The sequence below is a fragment of the Vulpes vulpes genome, chromosome 12 (assembly GCF_048418805.1).
Source record: "Vulpes vulpes isolate BD-2025 chromosome 12, VulVul3, whole genome shotgun sequence".
NCBI classification, from domain to species: Eukaryota; Metazoa; Chordata; class Mammalia; order Carnivora; family Canidae; genus Vulpes; species Vulpes vulpes.
The window spans coordinates 142859666-142878418 of NC_132791.1; the positions used below are offsets into that span (position 1 = coordinate 142859666).

The window sequence follows — 18753 nt, forward strand, 5'->3', positions numbered from 1 at the left end:
CGAGGCGCGGCGTGGAGGGGGCGGGGCGAGGTGCGTTTGTGATGCTGATTGACTGGGGGTGTGCGCAGGAGGCGCTCTGGAGCGACGGCGCGCCGCTGGTGTCATGCGGAAGATGGCGGCGTCCAGGGGGAGGCTGAGGGCTCTGGGGAGGTGGTGAGAGGTTTCCGTACAACCCCAGCGTGCGGCTTGGGGATCCCTTCGCTCTGTTTCCTGCTCTCGTCCCCCCAGGCTCTCAGGCGCGATGTGGAGGAGCTGCCTCCGGCTGCGAGACGCCGGGTGCCGCCTCCTGACCCAGCCCCGGTGTGCCCTCGCTGCCCCGGCGGGGCCGGGGCAAACCCCCCAGGCCCCTGCCCGGGCCTACGCGCCCCCAACAGGTGAGGGAGGCGAGGGCACATTCTCTTTCGCCCAGGGCCCGCGTGGGGCAAAGGTGGGCTGAGGGATTCCAGCTGTGCAGGGCGGGGTAACTGAGGCACAGCTCAGGCTCGTGAGGTAACGCGCTTTGATCGGGTCCTGCAACAGATCAGGGAAAATAGAAGCCCAGGCAAGGGCAGACCGACACCCCGAGGGCACACAGCGCGTCACTGCACGACACAGTAATTGCCGTTTGGCACGTGCAGCCTTTCTTAAAGATTATGGTTTTCCTTTCCAGTAAGGAAAGCGGGTGGCATTCTCGTTTTCAGGCAGGGAGATTCGGATTCTCCATCTGGACTACACCAAGGTCACAGAGCAGGCTCAGTGGGTGGTTTGTGGAGGGCAACGGTGGGCCTGTTTTCTCTGTCCCCACGGCTGGGCACAGAAGGGTCTTGGAACCGGGGCATTCAGTTTACCTCCTGGCAGGTTTCCCTTCGGGTTTCCTGTCCCTCCCTCCCACTGTCCTACCACAATCCCTGCCGTTTCTGCTAAGGAGTTGACCCTGGTGCCTCCTTTCTCTTCTTCTGAGTGATAAGGCCTACAAGAAGGTGGTAACTCGTTCACTGCTTCTGGGGAGAGGTTTTAGAGTAAGAGTGGGAGTCGCTTCTTGATATGAGTAAAGAGTAACAACACGCTTTTCATTCAGTTTTTCTGTACTGAGAGCTGGAGGCATGATGGTCTTCAAGGCAGGTGTGGTCCCTACCTAATGATCATTGTCGAGTATAGGTTATAATAGTCTCTTTGAACAATAACGTACAATATTCTGTATAAAGGAATTACAAAGAATCTGTGAGAACATGAAGAAGCACCTACTCCCATCTGGAGGTTCCGAGGGTCTAGAAAGGGTCTTGGATGAAAGGACATTTCAGCTGAGCCTTGACAGATGAGTTGGGGTTCAGTTGAGAGGAGGAGGAAGAGTGTTGGGTGGCCAGAACAAGTTCAGAGGTGACAGCAGGGTGTGAGCGACCTTGCTTTAACATTGCTTGCTTTAGAAAATATAGAATTCAAAAAAAAAAAAGAAAGAAAAAAGAAAAGAAAATGTAGAATTCTACAGGTAGTTTGACATTGTGGCAGAAGTAGATCTATATGGTCTAATGCTGACTGACCCTCTGAGATACTGCGTGGTCCTAGGTACGTGACTACTTTCTTTGGGCCTCATTCTCCTCCCTGAGTTGAAGGACTGTGTTGTCTCTGAAGGTCCTTCTGTTAAGTTTCATAATTTTTTATACATGGGGGAGAGAGCTAGATGCAGCAGGAGCTGAGGTTTCACCTGTCAGGGTCCAAGCCAAAGGGCCAAGAAAGAGGAAGAAGGAAGGTCATGTGTGATATTGTTATAAGAAGACATATACAGTTGACTCTTCAACAACATAAGGGTAGAGGCACCACTCCCACCTCCCCACCATTGAAAATTCACATATAACTTTTGACTCCCCCAAAACTTAATTACTAATAACCTACTGCTGGGCCAGAAGGTTTACCAATAGCAGTCGACTAACACATAAGTATTCTTACGTTGGCTAGATAAAAGAAAACGTAATTTAGAAAATTAGAATCTTTAGTAAGAGATCAAGAAGAAAAGGAAATAACGTTTGTTATACTCTAGAAAATCCAGGTATAAGCTGATCTTGGCGGTGCCAACCCATGGTGTTCAAGGGTCAACTGTCTATATTTGGTGACCTGTCTAGTTCCTGGCACACATCTCTTAAAACCCTCATAATTTACTAACCAATAAGAGCTATGGAAGAGGCTTTTGTTATAATATTTGGCCTTTTGTCTTAAAATAACTCCAGAGATAGAAAGTTGAAAGGAGAGTCTTATTCATAAACCCCTTTCAGCCACACCTGAGATTATGTTAATGAGGTGGCTTTTGGAAAGCCCCTGAGGATGGGGGCTGGTTGCTAGGGGAACCAACCACAAGGTTAGAGGTTGGGTACTTTCAGCCCCACCTTCTGACCTCGGGGGAGGGGAGGAGGGCTGGAGAGATGGATTAATGGCCTGTGATTTAATCAATCATGCTTATTATAATGAAGCCTCTGTAAGATCCCTGAACTGGGGGGGTTCAGAGAGCTTTAGGGTTAGTGAACACATGAAGGTGCTGGAAGAGTAGCATGCCCAGAGAGGCAGGGAAGCTCCATACCCTTTCCCTATACTTTGCCCTGCATTTCTTCATGTGGCTGTTCCTGAATTGTATCCTTTTATAATAAGCTTGTAGTCTACTAGGTAAAATCTCTTTCTGAGTTCTTCGAGCTGCTCTGGCAAATTCATCAAACCTGAAGAGGGATCCAGGGAACCTCTGGTTCATAGCCCGTTGGTCAGAAGCACCGGAAACGACCTGGGCCTGCAGTTGGCCATCTGAAGGGAGTGGGAAAAAGTAGTCTTGTGGGACTGAGCCCTCCACTTGTGGATTCGATGCCTCCTCCAGGCAGATATTATCAGAACTTAATTGAATTGTAGGACACCCAGCTGATGTCACAGGGTTGATTGGTGGCAAAACCACCACATATTTGGAGTGGAGAGTGTCTGTGTGAATGTGTAAAGGAAAACAGTTTCCTTTACAACATTCCAAGAAGATACAACATGAGCAAAGGGGACATGTACAGGAGTTCACTTAAATTGGCACAGGCAGGAGGTTCATTTAGATTAGTGGATGCCACTTCTCATTATGGTGGCACCTGATCTATCATCTCTGCTTCCTTTCTACTGCAGACATTACTAGTTTAGGCCCTTGGAAGTACCTGGCACATGGTAGGTAGTCAAACATGAAAAAGAATAGGAATGAAAGAAGGAAGCCCAGTGGGAGGGAGGTACATGAAACCAGGCCTATAAGTGCACTGCAAAGATATTACCATTGTGAGTCTTTGGAATGGTGGAAGATTAAACCCAAGTGGGGGCCTTCTCCATGAAGACTCTGGCAAGCTGATTGAACTTGGCTCTTTAGGAATGGCCATGCCATTGAAGGTTGTCCGGAGAGGAGGAGTTTGGGAAAGGGTAACTGGGGTGTTGGAGATTTGTAGCAAGGAGACCTGTATTGAGGGTATGTGGTGGTCCAGCTCTATACCATTTGTTAGAGATCCAACAGGTGTTTAGAGAGGAAGCTGTTCTGGAGAGGCTGCATGTTTGGCTGACTAACACCCAGTGAAGTCAAGGCTGGAGGTCTTGTCTCCTCTGTTTACAGATTGTCACCTGGCCAAGTCGTTTAGCTTCTCAGAGTCTCTAACACCTCAGAGGCATTACTTGGCTTGTCTTCATAGGGGGGTTGTGTTAGGTTGAGGGAGACTGTAGATAGAGCTCAGCCTGCCACCTGTTTTTGTAAATAAAGTTTTATGGGAACACAGCCATGCTCATTCATTTATATATAATCTAAGGCTACTTTAACTACAGAGTTAACTAGTTGCAACAGAGACCATATGACTGCCAAGCCTAAAATATTTACTCTGGCTCCTTATGGGAGAAGTTGACCAACCCCTCCTCATGATGCTAGAGCAATTTGGAAAGAACGATTTAGTTATTTAGCTCATTTACATTAATTGCTATGGCAGATGCATTTGCCCTGAAGAATTTTTTAAACAGCTTTATTGAGATTCAATTCACTTATAATTCATTCACTTAAAAGGTGTATAATTCAGCAGTTTTTAGTATACTTACAGCATTGTACAACCATCACCACAGTTCTAGAACATTTTGTCACCCCAAAAGAAGCCCTGTACCCTTTAGCTCTCACCTACTTCCCTCCCTATCCCTCTGGCCCTAGACAACCACTGTTTTGTTTTGTTTTTTCTTTATTTATGATAGTCACACACACAGAGAGAGAGAGAGAGGCAGAGACATAGGCAGAGGGAGAAGCAGGCTCCATGCACCGGGAGCCTGATGTGGGATTCAATCCCGGGTCTCCAGGATCGCACCCTGGGCCAAAGGCAGGCGCTAAACCGCTGCGCCACCCAGGGATCTCGACAACCACTGTTTTACTTTCTGTCTCTGTAGATTGCTCTAGTTTGGAGATTTTGTAAATGGAATGTGGTCCTTTCTGGCTGGCTTTTTTACATTTAGTCTTTTCAAGGTTTATTTGAGTTCTAGCATGTATCAGTATTCTGTTGTTTTTCATAGCTGAGTCATTTTCCATTGTATGGCTATATTACATCTTACTTACCCATTCATCCACTGATGAACATTTGGGTTGTTTTCCCTCTTTTGGCTATTCTGAATGCTGCTGTAAACATTTGTGTACAAGTTTTTATGTGGGCATAAGTTTTCTGTTGTTTTTCGTTTGGGCATATGTTTTCATTTCTCATAGATAATATATCAAAGAGTAGAATTGATGGTCACATGGTAACGGACTTTTTGAAGAACTACCACACTTTTCCAAGATGGCTGCAGCAGTTTACATTTCCACCACTAGTGTATGGAGGTCCCAGCTTATCCACATCTTGCCAACACTTATCTGTGGTTTTTTTATTATTATTATTATTATTATAGCCATCCTAGTGAGTGTGAAGTGGTTTCTCCTGGTTTTGTTTTATGTTTCCCTGATGATTATGACATCCAGAATCTTTTCATGTGCTTATTTTGTATATTTTCTTTGGAGAAATCTCTTCAGATTCTTTGGCCAGTTTTGATTTGTATTTATTTTTTAAAGTTTTTATTTATTTATTCATGGGAGACACACACAGAGGCAGCAACACAGGCAGAGGGAGAAGCAGGCTCCATGCAGAAAACCCAATGCGGGACCTGATCCTGGCACCCTGGGATCATGCTCTGAGCCAAAGGCAGATGCTCAACCACTAAGCCATCCAGGCGTCCCTTAAAAAAAAAAAAAAAAAGATTTTATTTATTCATGGGAGACACAGAGAGAGAGAGAGAGACAGAGACTTAGGCAGAAGGAGAAGCAGGCTCCACACTGGGAGCCCAACATGGGATTCTATCCCAGGTCTCCAGGATCAGGCCCCAGACTGAAGACGGCGCTAAACTGTTGAGCCACCCAGGCTGCCCCCAGGCGTCCCTCTTTGACCAGTTTTTAATTGGGCTGTCTTTTTATCATTGAGTTGTAAGAGTTCTTAAATAGTTGGTCTGAAGAATTTTGATACCTGAAAACGGTTGGAGCCGCCCTAGGATTATGGATGGAGAGATGCCTGAAGTCAAATTTAGCTTTAAGGCTTAAGGTCCGCCAGATGGCACTGTTTAAAAAGATAAAGGTGTTGAGACTGCTCTGAGAGGGCACTTCCTCTGTTCTGGTGCACTGTGGGAGTTGTAGTTCTAAGGCTTTGAACCTTTCCAAAGCAAAGGCCAGATGAAAATTGAGGCTGGTAGAAAGATCACTCACTGGTCTGTGACACCTGAAACAGGAGGAGGAATGTAAGGGAAGTGACACAGAAAACATCATGTCTCTTTTTTCTTATGAAGTGACCTCATAGGAAAATGGGGCCTGATGGGCATTAATTTCCAATTCACCATTTACCACATGATTGGGTTTTTAAGTTGTTCTCTGCTTAAATAGCCTGTTTCTTGTGGCCACGGAAACAGATGTTCTGTAAAGGGAGCGGTTTGTAGTCAGAATAGACCCGAGTTCTGTGTGACCCTATAAGGCTAGGCTGTTAATATCATCCTTAAAGATGAGGGTCCTGTTGCTGTCAGCTACTCTGGTGTTCATTTCGAACACGGGTGCTTCAGAGATTCCTGGTCTCATGATTATCTTCTGTGAACCTAGGTGTTTGAGGGCCCAAGTGAAGAACATTGTTGGGGGGCATGGATTCCACCAAGTGAATTTTCCTGCCCTTGTTTGCCTGTAAACCCCTAACTTGGCTCCCTCTGCCTCCATACTGTGACCTCACCAGCCCCCTCCCCCAGATCTGGCCCTCACCACCCTCTCTGGGCATCTCTAACCATCCTCTCTAGACAGTCTTGTCATTCTGACCTTTCTTTTTCTTTTTTTTTTTTTTCCAGTTCTCCAAACTCTTATGTTCTCATGAGGCTGAGGACCTTCGCGTAAGCTATTTCTTCCGCTAGAAAGTCCTTACACACACACACCCCTCCAAAAAACTAATCCGTCAGTGCAGATGGGCTGACTCTTGCCGGTCCATGTCTCAGATGAAATCTGACCACTTGAAGGTCTTCCTTTGCCCCATGATGAGATTAGTCATTCCTGGTGTGTGTTTCCAGTATTCCCCATACTTTGGCCATCAGTTACTTTATTGTTTGGCTGGTTCAGTGTTTGCCTTCCCAGCAGACAGGAAGTACCTCGAGGGCACAAGCGAGCTTTGATTCTGATTCCCAGGACTTAACCCACTTCCAGGAACAGGATTATTACTCACCGATGTTTGCTCCAAGACTGAAGTTTGCCCCTTAATGTGTCCCGTTGCATTTGGGAGAGCACCTATCTAAAAAACGCTGCATGTGGGCCTGCCCTCTTCTGGGGCCCTGTAACTTTTGTGCTCCTTTGGCCTGGGCCTGTCCTCTCTTTCTGCATGGTTTACTGCTGTTTTGAGCAATTTTGGTTGACCCATCCTTTCCCTTCTATCTTTCCCACTCTCTTCCAGTTCTTTCTTCTTCATTTTTAAAAAGATTTTATCTATTTATTTGAGAGAGAGAGTGCACGAGGTGGGGGGGCAAAGGGAGAGGCAGGGAGCTGGAAGCCCAACACAGGGCCTGATTCCAGAACCCCGAGATCATGACCTCAGCCGAAGGTAGACACTTAACTGACTGAGCCACCCAGGTGCCCCTCAGTATTTTCTTCTTAATCAGACACAGAGGGGGACCTGGCCAGGACAGAGGAACCAAGGCCTGGCCAGCAAAGCAGAGGAAAAAAAAAACAAAACCTTCCTTGTGGGAAACTTCACTGCTCTGGCATCTTTAGGTTCAGCCTGTGCTGTCAGTTTCTGTCCTGAGACCAGGTCTCTTGGGCCCATTTCTCAGGGCTGCTTCGAGCTATGTGCTAGAATGCTCTCCTTCCCCCAGTGATGATGAGTCAGCTTTCAGAGCTCTTCCCACTTCCTGCTTTAGACCTGTTGCCCAGTTCACTCATTGGAGAACATACTGGATGTTGTCTAAGTGCCTCAGTCAAGGCCTCCAGACAGACCCAAGAGGCCTCCAGATGTGAACTACGGGCATTCAAAAGCACCAGGGTGGCATAGTTTCCATTTTGATGTCAAATGTGTGAATCACTATTACAATTTCAGATAAAGGTAGTAACTCACACTATAATAATACAGCATCATCTTGGTGGCCAGATCCTATCACCTTTTTAAGTATTTAGACTCCATAAAGACAGCAATTTTTGTCATTTTTATTCACTGTTTTATCCCATGTACCTAGAATGGTACCTGGCACATGGTAGACATGCAACTTTTTTGTCAAAAAGCACTTTGGGCCTTCGTTGAGTAAAGCACAGCTGTGGAAATGGAATTTGTGGTCCTCTTTGTGAGAGCATCAATGACAGAGCATGAGATTGGTGAAAAAAACTGATGTGATGTGGAAAACCTAAAAATAACCACGTTTGGAGACCAGACGCCCTCCCTCCACCAGCCTTCCCCACACACACAAAGTTCTCCTGATTTTCATAGTCTGCTTGAATTAATTTTAACTTAAGCTTGGTTTTTGTTCTTTGGGCTTTTTTTTTAAAGCATTAAAAATGAATAAATCTCCTCTTCCTCCTCCTCCTCATGTTGCATCATTATTTCCAACAAGTAACTTTCAATCAGGGATTCTGAAGGCTTTTAGTACCCAGTGAATATGTGACAGAACAACAAGTGAATGAGTCAAGGTTTTGTGTTCATCACAAATGTTATAACTGGGTTATGATCTTTAGCTTTCAAAATGTGACCTGTTCTTTATAATTATGACCTGCATAATTCTTAATGAGGCACTCTCAGTGTTAAGCCCTCCAAGTAGAAGAGGGGGAATTTGTTTCCATTTTCATTTAAGGTTTTAGTCAGGGTATTTTCAGATATCACAGGACACATATTTTCCCCTTAAAGGAAATGTTTGGAGTTCCTGCTGAATACGCAGGCATGCTGGCTAATTAGGGTAATTAATTGGATAGAGAGGATGAGAGATGCTTCTGGGATCTCTGCTTACCTCCTATATGCCACACACGTGTACACGCATGTCCACACCGGCTTTATCACATTCAGACACTATCTTTGAACTGGCGTACGTTGTACTGTCGTGGGGGCAGTGCTGATGGGGGTGGTATGGGTGGGGAGCCTGCTTAGAAGTTAATGCAGAAGATGCTAGAAAAATCTGTTGTGTCAGATGGCCTGCAGCTTCCAGATGCTTTGCGATCAGACTGTGCCTGGGCTCCTGGGCCAACGGGAGCATGACCAGTGTGTCCCAGGCCTCCCTCATCCCTGGAGAGCAAATGCCCTCCTCCTCCCAGCTTTAATCAGGAGCTGCTGCTGATGCCACGTAGAGCAGGGCAGACCTTGAATAGTGATATGAAAATCAAGCCAATCAATCAGCATTAGCAGTAATGACACAAGCTGGTCTTGTCACTTCCTGAGCTGTCTCGATGTTATTTTAAAACTGCCTTTTTGAAAAATCTCTTTTACAGAAAGGAAGAGGTTTTATCAGAATGTCAGCATCACACAGGGTGAAGGTGAGTGTCTGAAATTTTGACTGCCTCTTTTTCTTTCTTTTTTTTTTTTATTCTGTGAATGGATAGAAACATTTTTCATCTCTAGCCGGTTTCAGCGGTGAGATTACCCTTCGTGCTTTTGTTGGATGGGTTTCTGTAAGCCCTCCATGAAGGGACTCACAGTTGTCTTTGTCTGTACCCATTCAAGTAGCTAAATATAGGAATGGTCACTCGATTCCACTTAACAATCCCTGAGAGGTTTTCATCTGATCTTTCAAGGTGGCTTTGAGATAAACCTGGACCACAGGAAGCTGAAAACTCCCCAAGCCAAGCTCTTTACTGTCCCCAGCGAGGCCCTGGCCATTGCAGTGGCCACTGAATGGGACTCCCAGCAGGACACCATCAAGTTCTACACCATGCACCTGGTAACAAGTTCATGAACCTATACCCCGATGCCTGCCGCTGGCTTCCTAGGGTACCTGGCAAAAATTGCAACTCCTTTCCAAATTCAGATAAGGCCCTCGGGGGTGGACTCCTGCCATACTTGCCTCCTTGAACATGCTGTCCATTCCGCTCCTGGCTTGGCCCCCTGTAGTTCCCCTGCTCAGAACGCCATACTGGATGGCTGGTTCCTCCTCTGGTCTCAGGATAGGTGTCACCTTCCCTGTCTGCCTAGCTCTCTTATTTTCTTTTATGACACCTGTTCATTTGTTTTGCCAGCACTTATGCAATTTGTATTTGTCCATTTTATGCTTGCACGCTTATAGTCTGTCTCTTCTACCACCCTGTGAGCACAGAAGGGCAGGGCCACATCTCTCTTGCTAATCCATAGCCAGCCCTGGCCCGAGGTTCAGATGGCATGCAGTATTCGTTGAGTGCAGGAACCCACGGGGCCAGGTGGGTGAGGTGAGACAGCTGCCCTTGAAGCTGGTGCCCCATCCCACATACAGGTGGCTCACTGAGGCACTGAAGCAGGCCGGGGAAGGGACTGGCTAAACTCTTCGGGTCCAGGCTCTGCAGGCTCCAGACTGTCACCTTCTCAGTCCCGTGTCTCCATCTACGAGAGGTGAGCACGGTGGTCAGGATAGGATGATGTGATACCTGGAAAGTCTTTGGTGTGGTTCTTGGCATAGAGCTAGCACTCAGTCAACCCTGGAAACGGAGTTGTCGTCCTGGTCATTCCTGTGCTTGGCCTTGACATACAGACCCAGGCGGATGTCCTCAGCGTCTTCCTAGCTTGCCACCGGGCTAGCCTGCTCCTTTGGCTTTCTGATGAAATTAGCGTGACATGACTACTTTTGTCATAATACCTAATTGTACTACGACATACTAACTAATTGTCATAGTACCTAAGGAACCCAGCTGGCAAAGTCACCCTTCTTCTGGTTTGGCTCATTCTGCTCTGTACGGTGATCAGGAAACCAAAGGGTAGCTTAGGTCTAGTAACTGACCTCTCTGAGCCTCAGTTTCTACATCTCTGAAATGGTTGTAATAATAGTAGCTATTCCAAAGGGTGTCATGAGGATTAAATGAAATACAGCAGAGCCTGGTAGTGGAGAGCATGAAACCTGGGGGCGGTTCATTAATACTGAGGCATTGTGAGAATCCCTAGGGCCCATGGGCTGTCACACACAGCGTTTGGCACGGAGCCTGGCTGTTGCATGCGCTCAGTAGATGTGCTACAGCTGAGGTGGTATAGATGCCTGGGGTCAGGGGCTTTGGTTTGGCTTCAGCACTCCCTGGGTGTTGCTGTGGGTTGGAGGCAGTATTTGTCTGGAATGCAGTGCTTTTGCCTGTGCCCAGTGGTGGTGACAGGGCTTTTTGCCTCTTGATTCAGACCACGTTGTGCAACACATCTTTAGACAACCCTACCCAGAGGAACAAGGACCAGCTGATCCGGGCGGCTGTGAAGTTTCTTGACACCGACACCATCTGGTAATTGACATTTAGATGGGCATTCCCCTTGCAGTGAGTGGGTCCCTGGGGCTGTTTGCCTCATTTGCCCAGACCGTTATCAGTGGAAGAAGAGGCAGACCCTTCTCCTTTATCTCCCAGGGCAGGGAGGCGGTCTGCTTGACATCACTACTTAGCTGCCCTGTGTATCCCTGGGAGAGAAGGCTCCTCAGGCTGCCACAGTGTCAGAGCACTGGGCACTCCTTTCCTGCAGCCTGACAACTGTACCTGGGTCAGGGCTGGGGTGGGGTGGTAGTATATGTAGCTCTTACAGGCTCCAGGACCAATGGGGTCAATTGGCAACCCCCAGTGGGGCCTCCAATCTTGGACTTCTGTCCATTCTCACGTAGGCATAATTGTCCTCACTCATCAGCTTGCACACAGAGATAGTTACTTGTTGATGTCAGGAGCTGGCTCCTTCCACTTCTGAATTCTCCCCACATGTCTATGTTCTTTAGCTAAATAGTCAGTGATATTGAAGGAAGGCTCGAAAAACAGCAGACGTAGTTGAGCAGCACATGTGCGGGCCCAGGTGCTCTAGAATCCTGAGCTGCCCCACATCCCACTCATCTCAGTAGTCCATTTTCCTGCACACCCATGACCTCCCTTCTTCCTTCTGCTCACACCACAGTGTGGCTTTCCATGGTACCCACTTGGCTTCTCATCCACTGAGGCCTTGGCCCTCACTCTCCATAGGTGACTCCCATTTCTATGTCTTGGTCAAAACAAGTAGCACAGTCTGGCATCAGGTGGTATCAGGCATCCATGCCAGCAGCTGTATCTGTAGCCATGCGGGCTCATGAGATGCTCACAGGCATTTGTGGCCAGGGGCACAGTCTCTTGGGAGGGTCAGGGGAGGGAGGGATGCAGTGACTGAGCTGGCACAGCATCCTAGGATCAGGTGGGTATGGATCTAGGGGTGCAGTATTGGTTATTAGAATGGCATTGATCTACAAGCCTTGACCTGTCAAACGACTGGGGACATTTAAGATGATGGTTCACCAATTCAGGCTTGCATTAGAATCCCCTGGAGGGCTTGTTAAAGCACAGATTGCTGGTCTCTACCCCCAGAGGTTCTGCTTTCCATAGGTTTGGGGTGGGACCTGGGATCAGGCATTTCTAACAAGTTCCCAGGCGGATGATCTGCCAGTGGACTCGTGGCTACCCTTTGAGATCTACTGCTCTAGGGAAATACTTGTAGGGCTGGGTGGGGGAAGTTGAGAAGTCTTTTTGCTGCTCTCGCCTTTTATATTTTTTCAGTCTGTCACTGAATGAAGAAATTATACTTTTTTATTAATGAAGGTTATTTTTACAATGAATTAGCTACAGGGTGGAGGAACCAGCGACATTAGTAGAACTGCAAAAGAACGAGTGGGACCCAATCATAGAATGGGCCGAGAAAAGGTAAGATGCACAATCCCCCGGTGTTGGGCAGGCAGGCTGGTGGGGTCAGGGGTCACACTGGACCAAAGAAGCCCTCAGCTAATTGACTTTCTGAGTTCAGAGCATCCATGGGATTCAGTACCTCCTGGATGTTGAAGGCTAGGGCTGGACACCTTGGGAAAAAGTGCTCCTCAACCACCAGGCACCAAGTACCTGCTATCATTGCATACAGTGCTGAGTATAGGGATGGAGACTGTGTGACCTGAGAGGCTAGTGCCTTCAACTCTCTGAGCTCCCTTGTCTGAGTGGGCCTCATAATCCCTGCTTCTCAGCTTGTGGTCAAACATAAACTAAGTGATGCCTGTCATCCTACTTGGCACACGGTAAAGGCACAGATCCGGGCAGTTATCATCTGTCACTGTCACAGTTGTACTATTAAACTAAATCCCAAACATGATATTTATACATGTGAGGATAAGTCCAGTAACATTTGTCCTATAGACATAAGGCTTTTAGGCATTGATGATACCCAGTATTTTTCCTTTGTAAAAAGATTCTTTTGTGCAAAATTGAACAAACTATTGATGTGGTGGCAAAATAAATTCAATTTCATTTCATTCCAAGGGAGTTTGGAAGGGCTGCTACCTTGGTACTACCTTGACTATAGTATTTCGTAAGCTTACACAGAGTAGTCTGGCATGGCATTTTTCACAAAAGTGATACCTGCCCTTCTCATTTGTACACATTTGTTTCCCTGAGTGCCCACAGTGTGCCAGATATCCTTGGGTTTTAGAGTAAAAGGCTCAGCCAGTGCACTAAAGGATCAAATAAAATGTAACAATGACGATACTGTATAAGAGCTGTGAAGATGTGGTATCATTTCAGAGTCTAATGAAATGTAGTAATAGTGTAGGTGCCTGGAGATCTCTGCTCTAGAACAAAATTGTCCACTTTCCATGGCACTTGGATTCTCATCCTTAAGAGTTTACAGAACAACTTGGCCATTTACTGTGTTCTGTTTGTACTATGAGTAATTTCAGCAAGAGTGTTTCTAAAACAACAGGAAAAATGAGCTACGTAGGAAAGAAAATGAAAAAAAATTGCTTTTCTTGTCTTTTATAAGTTATTATTGCTCTTGAAAATGTATCGCTTCTGAAGCCAGCTTATGTCCGAGACCAAGAACAAAGGCTTGTATACCGTATAGGCTTGATAAATATTTGAAAAAATGATTGAATGGTACAGGACACATGCAAAGATTATTGTAAGGAAAATTTGGGGTGCCTGGCTGGCTTCAGTCCATAGGGTGTGCAACTCTTGATCTCGGGATTGTGGGTTCGAGCCCCGTCTTGGGTGCAGAGATTACTTAAAAAAAAAAAAATTAAAAAAAAAAATACTATTGTAGGGGCACCTGGGTGGCTCAGTGGTTGAACGTCTGCCTTTGGCTCAGGTCCTGATTCTAGGTTCCCGCAGGGAGCCTGCTTCTCCCTCTGCCTATGTCTCTACCTCTCTCTCTGTGTATTTCATGAATAAATAAATAAAATCTTTAAAAAAATACTATTGTAAAGAATATAATTTTTTAAGAGAGGGAAGGGGCAGAGGAGGGGAGAATCTTTTTTTAATTTAAATTCAATTAACATATTGAATTGCTAGTTTCAGAGGTAGAAGTCAGTCATTCATCAGTCTTATAAAACCCAGTGCTCATTACATCATGTCCTTTCTTTAATGCTTGTCATCCAGTGACCCCATCCCCCTACCTCCTCCCCTCCAGCAACCCTCAGTTAGTATCCTATGGTTGAGTCTCTTATGGCTTGTCTCCCTCTCTGATTTTGTCTTGTTTTATTTTTCCCTCCCTTCCCCTATGATCCTGTTTCTTAAATTCCACTATGAGTGAGATCATATGATAATTGTCTTTCTCTGATTGACATATTTCACTTAGCATAATACCCTCTGGTTCCATCCATGTCATTGCAAATGGGAAGATTTCATTTTTTGATGGCTGAGTGTATATTCCATTGTGTATATATATACACCACATCCTCTTTATCCATTCATCTGTTGTTGGATATCTGGGCTCTTTCCATAGTATGGCTATTGTGGACATTGCTGCTATAAACATTAGGATGCAGGTGTCCCTTGGGATCACTATATTTGTATCTTTGGGGTAAATACCTAGTAGTGTAATTGCTGGGTCATAGGGGAGCTCTATTTTCAGCTTTTTGAGGAACTTCCATACTGTTTTCCAGAGTGGCTATACTAGCTTGCATTCCCTCTAGCAGTATAAGAGGGTTTCCCTTTCTCCAAATCCTCACCAATGAGAGAGAGAGAGACTCTTAAGCATGCTCCATGCCCTGTGCAGAGCCCGATGCAGGGCTCAGTCTCACAACCCTGACATCTTGACCTGAGCTGAAATCCAGTCAGATGTGTAACCAACTGAGCCACCCAGGCACCTCAAGGAGTATAGGTTTTGTTTTTTAATTTATTTTTAAATTTTTTAGAGAGGGAGAGGGAGAGACAGAAGGAGAGAGAAAGAATCTTAAGCAACCTGCACGCCCAGTGAGGAGCCTGACACGGGGCTTGATCTCACCATCCTGAGATCATGACCTGAGTTGAAATCAAGTCTGATGCTTAACTGACTGAGCCACTCAGGTGCCCCAGGAAAATAACCTTTTAAAGAAATCTTTTGTGGTCTCAAATATGAAAAAAATTCTTAAAAGATATAAAAAACAAGTATCCCATGCTTCTGAAAGAGATTCTAGGCAAATGAGTCAGAATTTCAGGCATCTACATAGGGTGGTGAGTGCAGAGCTCTGGAGGGTCAGGAGGCCACTGACCACAGCAGCTGCTCCCAGAAGGCTAAGACTAGCCTTCACGGAGCATATGCATGCTCAACAGTTGAGGACTTTGCTTCCAGGCAAAAGCTGGGCCACATGGCACGATAGGGACATGCTGAAGCCTTTTCCTTTCAGATATGATGTGGAGATCGGCTCTTCTACCAGCATAATGGGGCCCAGCATCCCAGCCAGGACTCGAGAAGTGCTCATCAGTCACCTGGCATCTTATAACATGTGGGCCCTACAAGGTATGTATGCTGTGTTGTGTGGGCCCGGAAGGTGGCCTGATGGGCATGGGCCCTGGAAGCCCAGAGTGTCACAGGAGCACTCTAGGGGGTGGCTCTGATGCTAGCTAACCCTTCTACTCAGTCCAAGGAGGATAGCAGGCTGTCACCCTCCCAGGAGGAAGTTGGCTATCTCTTCTCCAGGTGTCTTGACTTCAAGGCTCATTGGCCTGGCTCAAGTCACATGCCCATCTGGGAACCAGTCACTGGACCAAGGGGTGGAGTCCTCTGACCGGCCCTGTTCAGGTCATGTGCTCACCCTGGGCAGGTGCAGAAGAGGGATCACACCCCCGGTGGAAATCCGAGTGCTCTTTGAGAAGAATGGGGAATGGATCCAGTGCCAGCCAGAAAGCGCATGTCCCCTGTGACCATTGTCCGCCACCTGGCACTTGTACCTCTCTGGGGCTGCAGGAACTCACCGAGAGTAGATCTGGCAACTGCCCTGTTTTGGAGTGGGGGGGCCCTGGATCCTCATTTGGCTTGTGTCCCGGCAGGGATTGAGTTTGTAGTGACGCAGCTCAAGTCCATGGTCCTGACCTTGGGACTGATGGACCTGCACCTGACGGTGGAGCAGGCTGTGCTACTGTCCCGCCTGGAGGAGGAATACCAGGTGAGGTGTAGCCAGCAGCCCAAGGGCAGGGGGTGGAATGGGGTGAGGTAGCTAGCCCCTCTAAAATGCTTTTATGTAGATTTGGCCTCTTGTGACTTTCATGTACATCCAGAAACCAAAATTAAGGGCCGATGAAAGTATTGTGAGGAAACTGTAATCTAGAGCAAAACAGTAGCACATCTGCCATGGCGTTCCAGCATGCTCAGCTCTCCCCTCCTCGCCTCCTCTCTTCTGAACAACTGGCCAGGTGGGGGCTGTCGTTACCCTCATTTTACACAGGGGGAACGTGAGGCACAGGTCACACCCCTGGAAAATGCTGGAGCAGGGTTTGGAGCCAGGGCTGGGCGGCTCTAGATCGAGGTGTGTAGGCAGATCAGGATCATCTGCTTGGCACACCTGCACAGCGGCCCCACTGACACGGAGCCGTGTGCACACTTTCATTCCCTCCACAAGGAGGCTGAGCTAAGCCTTGGCACCCTGACTCACACTGCAGGTCATCTGGCCAATGGAGAGCATGGGTGGCTGCTGTCTGTACAGAAGTTTCCATTTAGTGGGTTTAAAATTAATACGGTTTTGCTATACTGTCATTTGCATTTTTTAGCTCTGAGAATTATGGCATTCTCCGCAGTCTTTTTTCTGTTTCTTCTCCACCCTCAGAAGGTTAATTGCTATTACACGTCGGCTCCTAGCATGATGAAAACCGTTTTGTAATGACATTATTTCCCGAGTCCGTCTAGTCATCTGCTCAGAAAAATGCCAGGGGAAAAAACTGTTTCTCTACCACAAAAGAGACTAGCTAGAAATGATGAAACAGGCAGAGGGTGATTTATGGGGGTACGAGGGCCAGGGAGGCGGAGAGCCAGGAAACCTCTCCAGGCGGGGCTCCACGTTTGACCCCGGGCCCTGAGCCAGGCCATAACTCTCTGACCTTCAGGTTTGACCCACCACAAAGCAGGGACTTACCTGTCCTCTGAAAATATAAAGTGCTTCTCAGTTGGCAGATCACAGTTGTCCACATTGAGATGGGACTGCCCAGAAAGGCCAGTAGCTTGTGTGGTGTGTGCCCGGATGGGCTGGGGCAGCTGGGCCTCAGGCGGGGAGGAGCCAGCAGGTTCTGGTTGGAGTCACACTGCCATCTGGACAGCCGCCTTGTGAGTCTGGGGCTCGTCCCTCCAGTCGCTGGAGCTCTGGAGAGAGTCCACGAGCCTGCTCCTGCATGCCCAGCACAGCTTGCTTTAATACTGCAGCCCCCCGGGTAGTCAGAACTAAAGCAGCCATGTGGCCTCGGTTGATTTATTTATCCCACCCACACGAGGGGCATGTGCAGCCCAGCCTGGGGAGGCAGCTTGTAGAGGATGACATTTTGCAGGTGGCCTCACAACAGCCTCTTTATGGGAGGAAGACGACATGCAGGTTGTGCCCCCTCTGGGGAGATGCATGTGTGGTTTGGGGGCTGGGCCCACCCAGCAGTTTGGGTGCCCCTGGGCCTCAACTGGCCCCCTCCCAAGCCATCTGTGCCCCATCAGCCGCTCTGTCCACCCGAAGATTCTCACCTGCTGCCTCGCCTGTGTGGGTCTCGTGTTTTGGCAAGATTGGAGCCCAGTCCCCTCAGCCTGGCTACGGGGACAGAATGTGGCTCTGGCAGGTAGGCAGCCAGGCACTTGGCAGCTACCCAGCATGTCTTGTCCTCCCCTCAGATCCAGAAGTGGGGCAACATCGAGTGGGCCCATGACTATGAGCTGCAGGAGCTGCGGGCACGCACGGCCGCCGGCACCCTCTTCGTCCACCTCTGCTCTGAGAGCACCACGGTAAAGCACAAGCTCCTGCAGCAGTGAGGCCTGGCCCAGCGGGATGGAGGCTACATGGCCACTGCACGCCCCCCCAGACTGTGGGGGTGAGAGGGCCAGCTCGGTGGCACTCTGAAATGCCCCTGCGACCCAGAATGCCTGTCGAAGTCAGCTCGAGTCCAACCCAGGCGCCCCTGCCCCAGCTGGCAGTGAGTGAGCAAGCGGGCCAAGCATATGAGTGATATTCTCTCAAGCTGATTTTATTAAAAATATTTTATTAAAAATATTCTCTGCCCTGGAAACGCGTGGAGCCCTGTTTTCACTCATACCTCCATTCCTCTTGCTACGTCTGGGCTTCACCAGGGCCAGACGGCTTACCTCCCATGGCATGGTCTGCTCCCTGCTGCCTGGAGCCGGGAACCTCACACAGTTGGGGAAATCATATCAACAGACAACTCTGTGGCCCTCAGCCTAAAGACTTTTTTTTCTCCCTGGTTTTTTAATCAAACAGTCTTCTTCTGAAAGTGAGTCCTTTTTGTTCTAAGCCAGTTATTTCTATTTGTTCTAGTATTTTAGAAGAAATAATTTACTCTTGAAGATAGAAAGCATGTATTGTTTGTGGGTTAAAAGCCCAGGCAGGCAGGGCAAGGCCGCCTGACTTGTATCCTCCCGACATGGACACTTGTTCCACCCTGGGTGGCAGGTGCAGTCTGCTGGTGCCAGGGCCCAGTGCAAGGGAAGCAGGAAGAGTCTGAGAGTTCAGGCAGAAAAGGCTTTCTGAGCCACCTGTCCTGGCACCCTGAGTGATGAAATGGTATCATCCCCTTCATCGAGCCCTGGTTACATGCCAGGTGCTTTTCCACACCTTCCATATGCTCTCCCTGAAGCCCTGACTTGCTCGGAGGAGGTCCTGTCACATCCCCACTTC

General features: G+C 47.8%; 1 protein-coding gene across 1 annotated transcript; it reads left to right on the top strand.

The window, feature by feature from the left end:
* Positions 1-27: 27 nt before the first annotated feature.
* Positions 28-18127, top strand: ATPAF2 (ATP synthase mitochondrial F1 complex assembly factor 2). Its single transcript, XM_026005621.2, has 8 exons — positions 28-374; positions 8954-8998; positions 9257-9402; positions 10815-10912; positions 12254-12334; positions 15280-15392; positions 15923-16038; positions 17736-18127. The coding sequence occupies exons 1-8, from the start codon at positions 242-244 to the stop codon at positions 17871-17873; spliced, it is 870 nt and encodes a 289-aa protein (XP_025861406.1). The 5' UTR covers positions 28-241; the 3' UTR covers positions 17874-18127.
* The last annotated feature ends 626 nt before the right edge of the window (positions 18128-18753 follow it).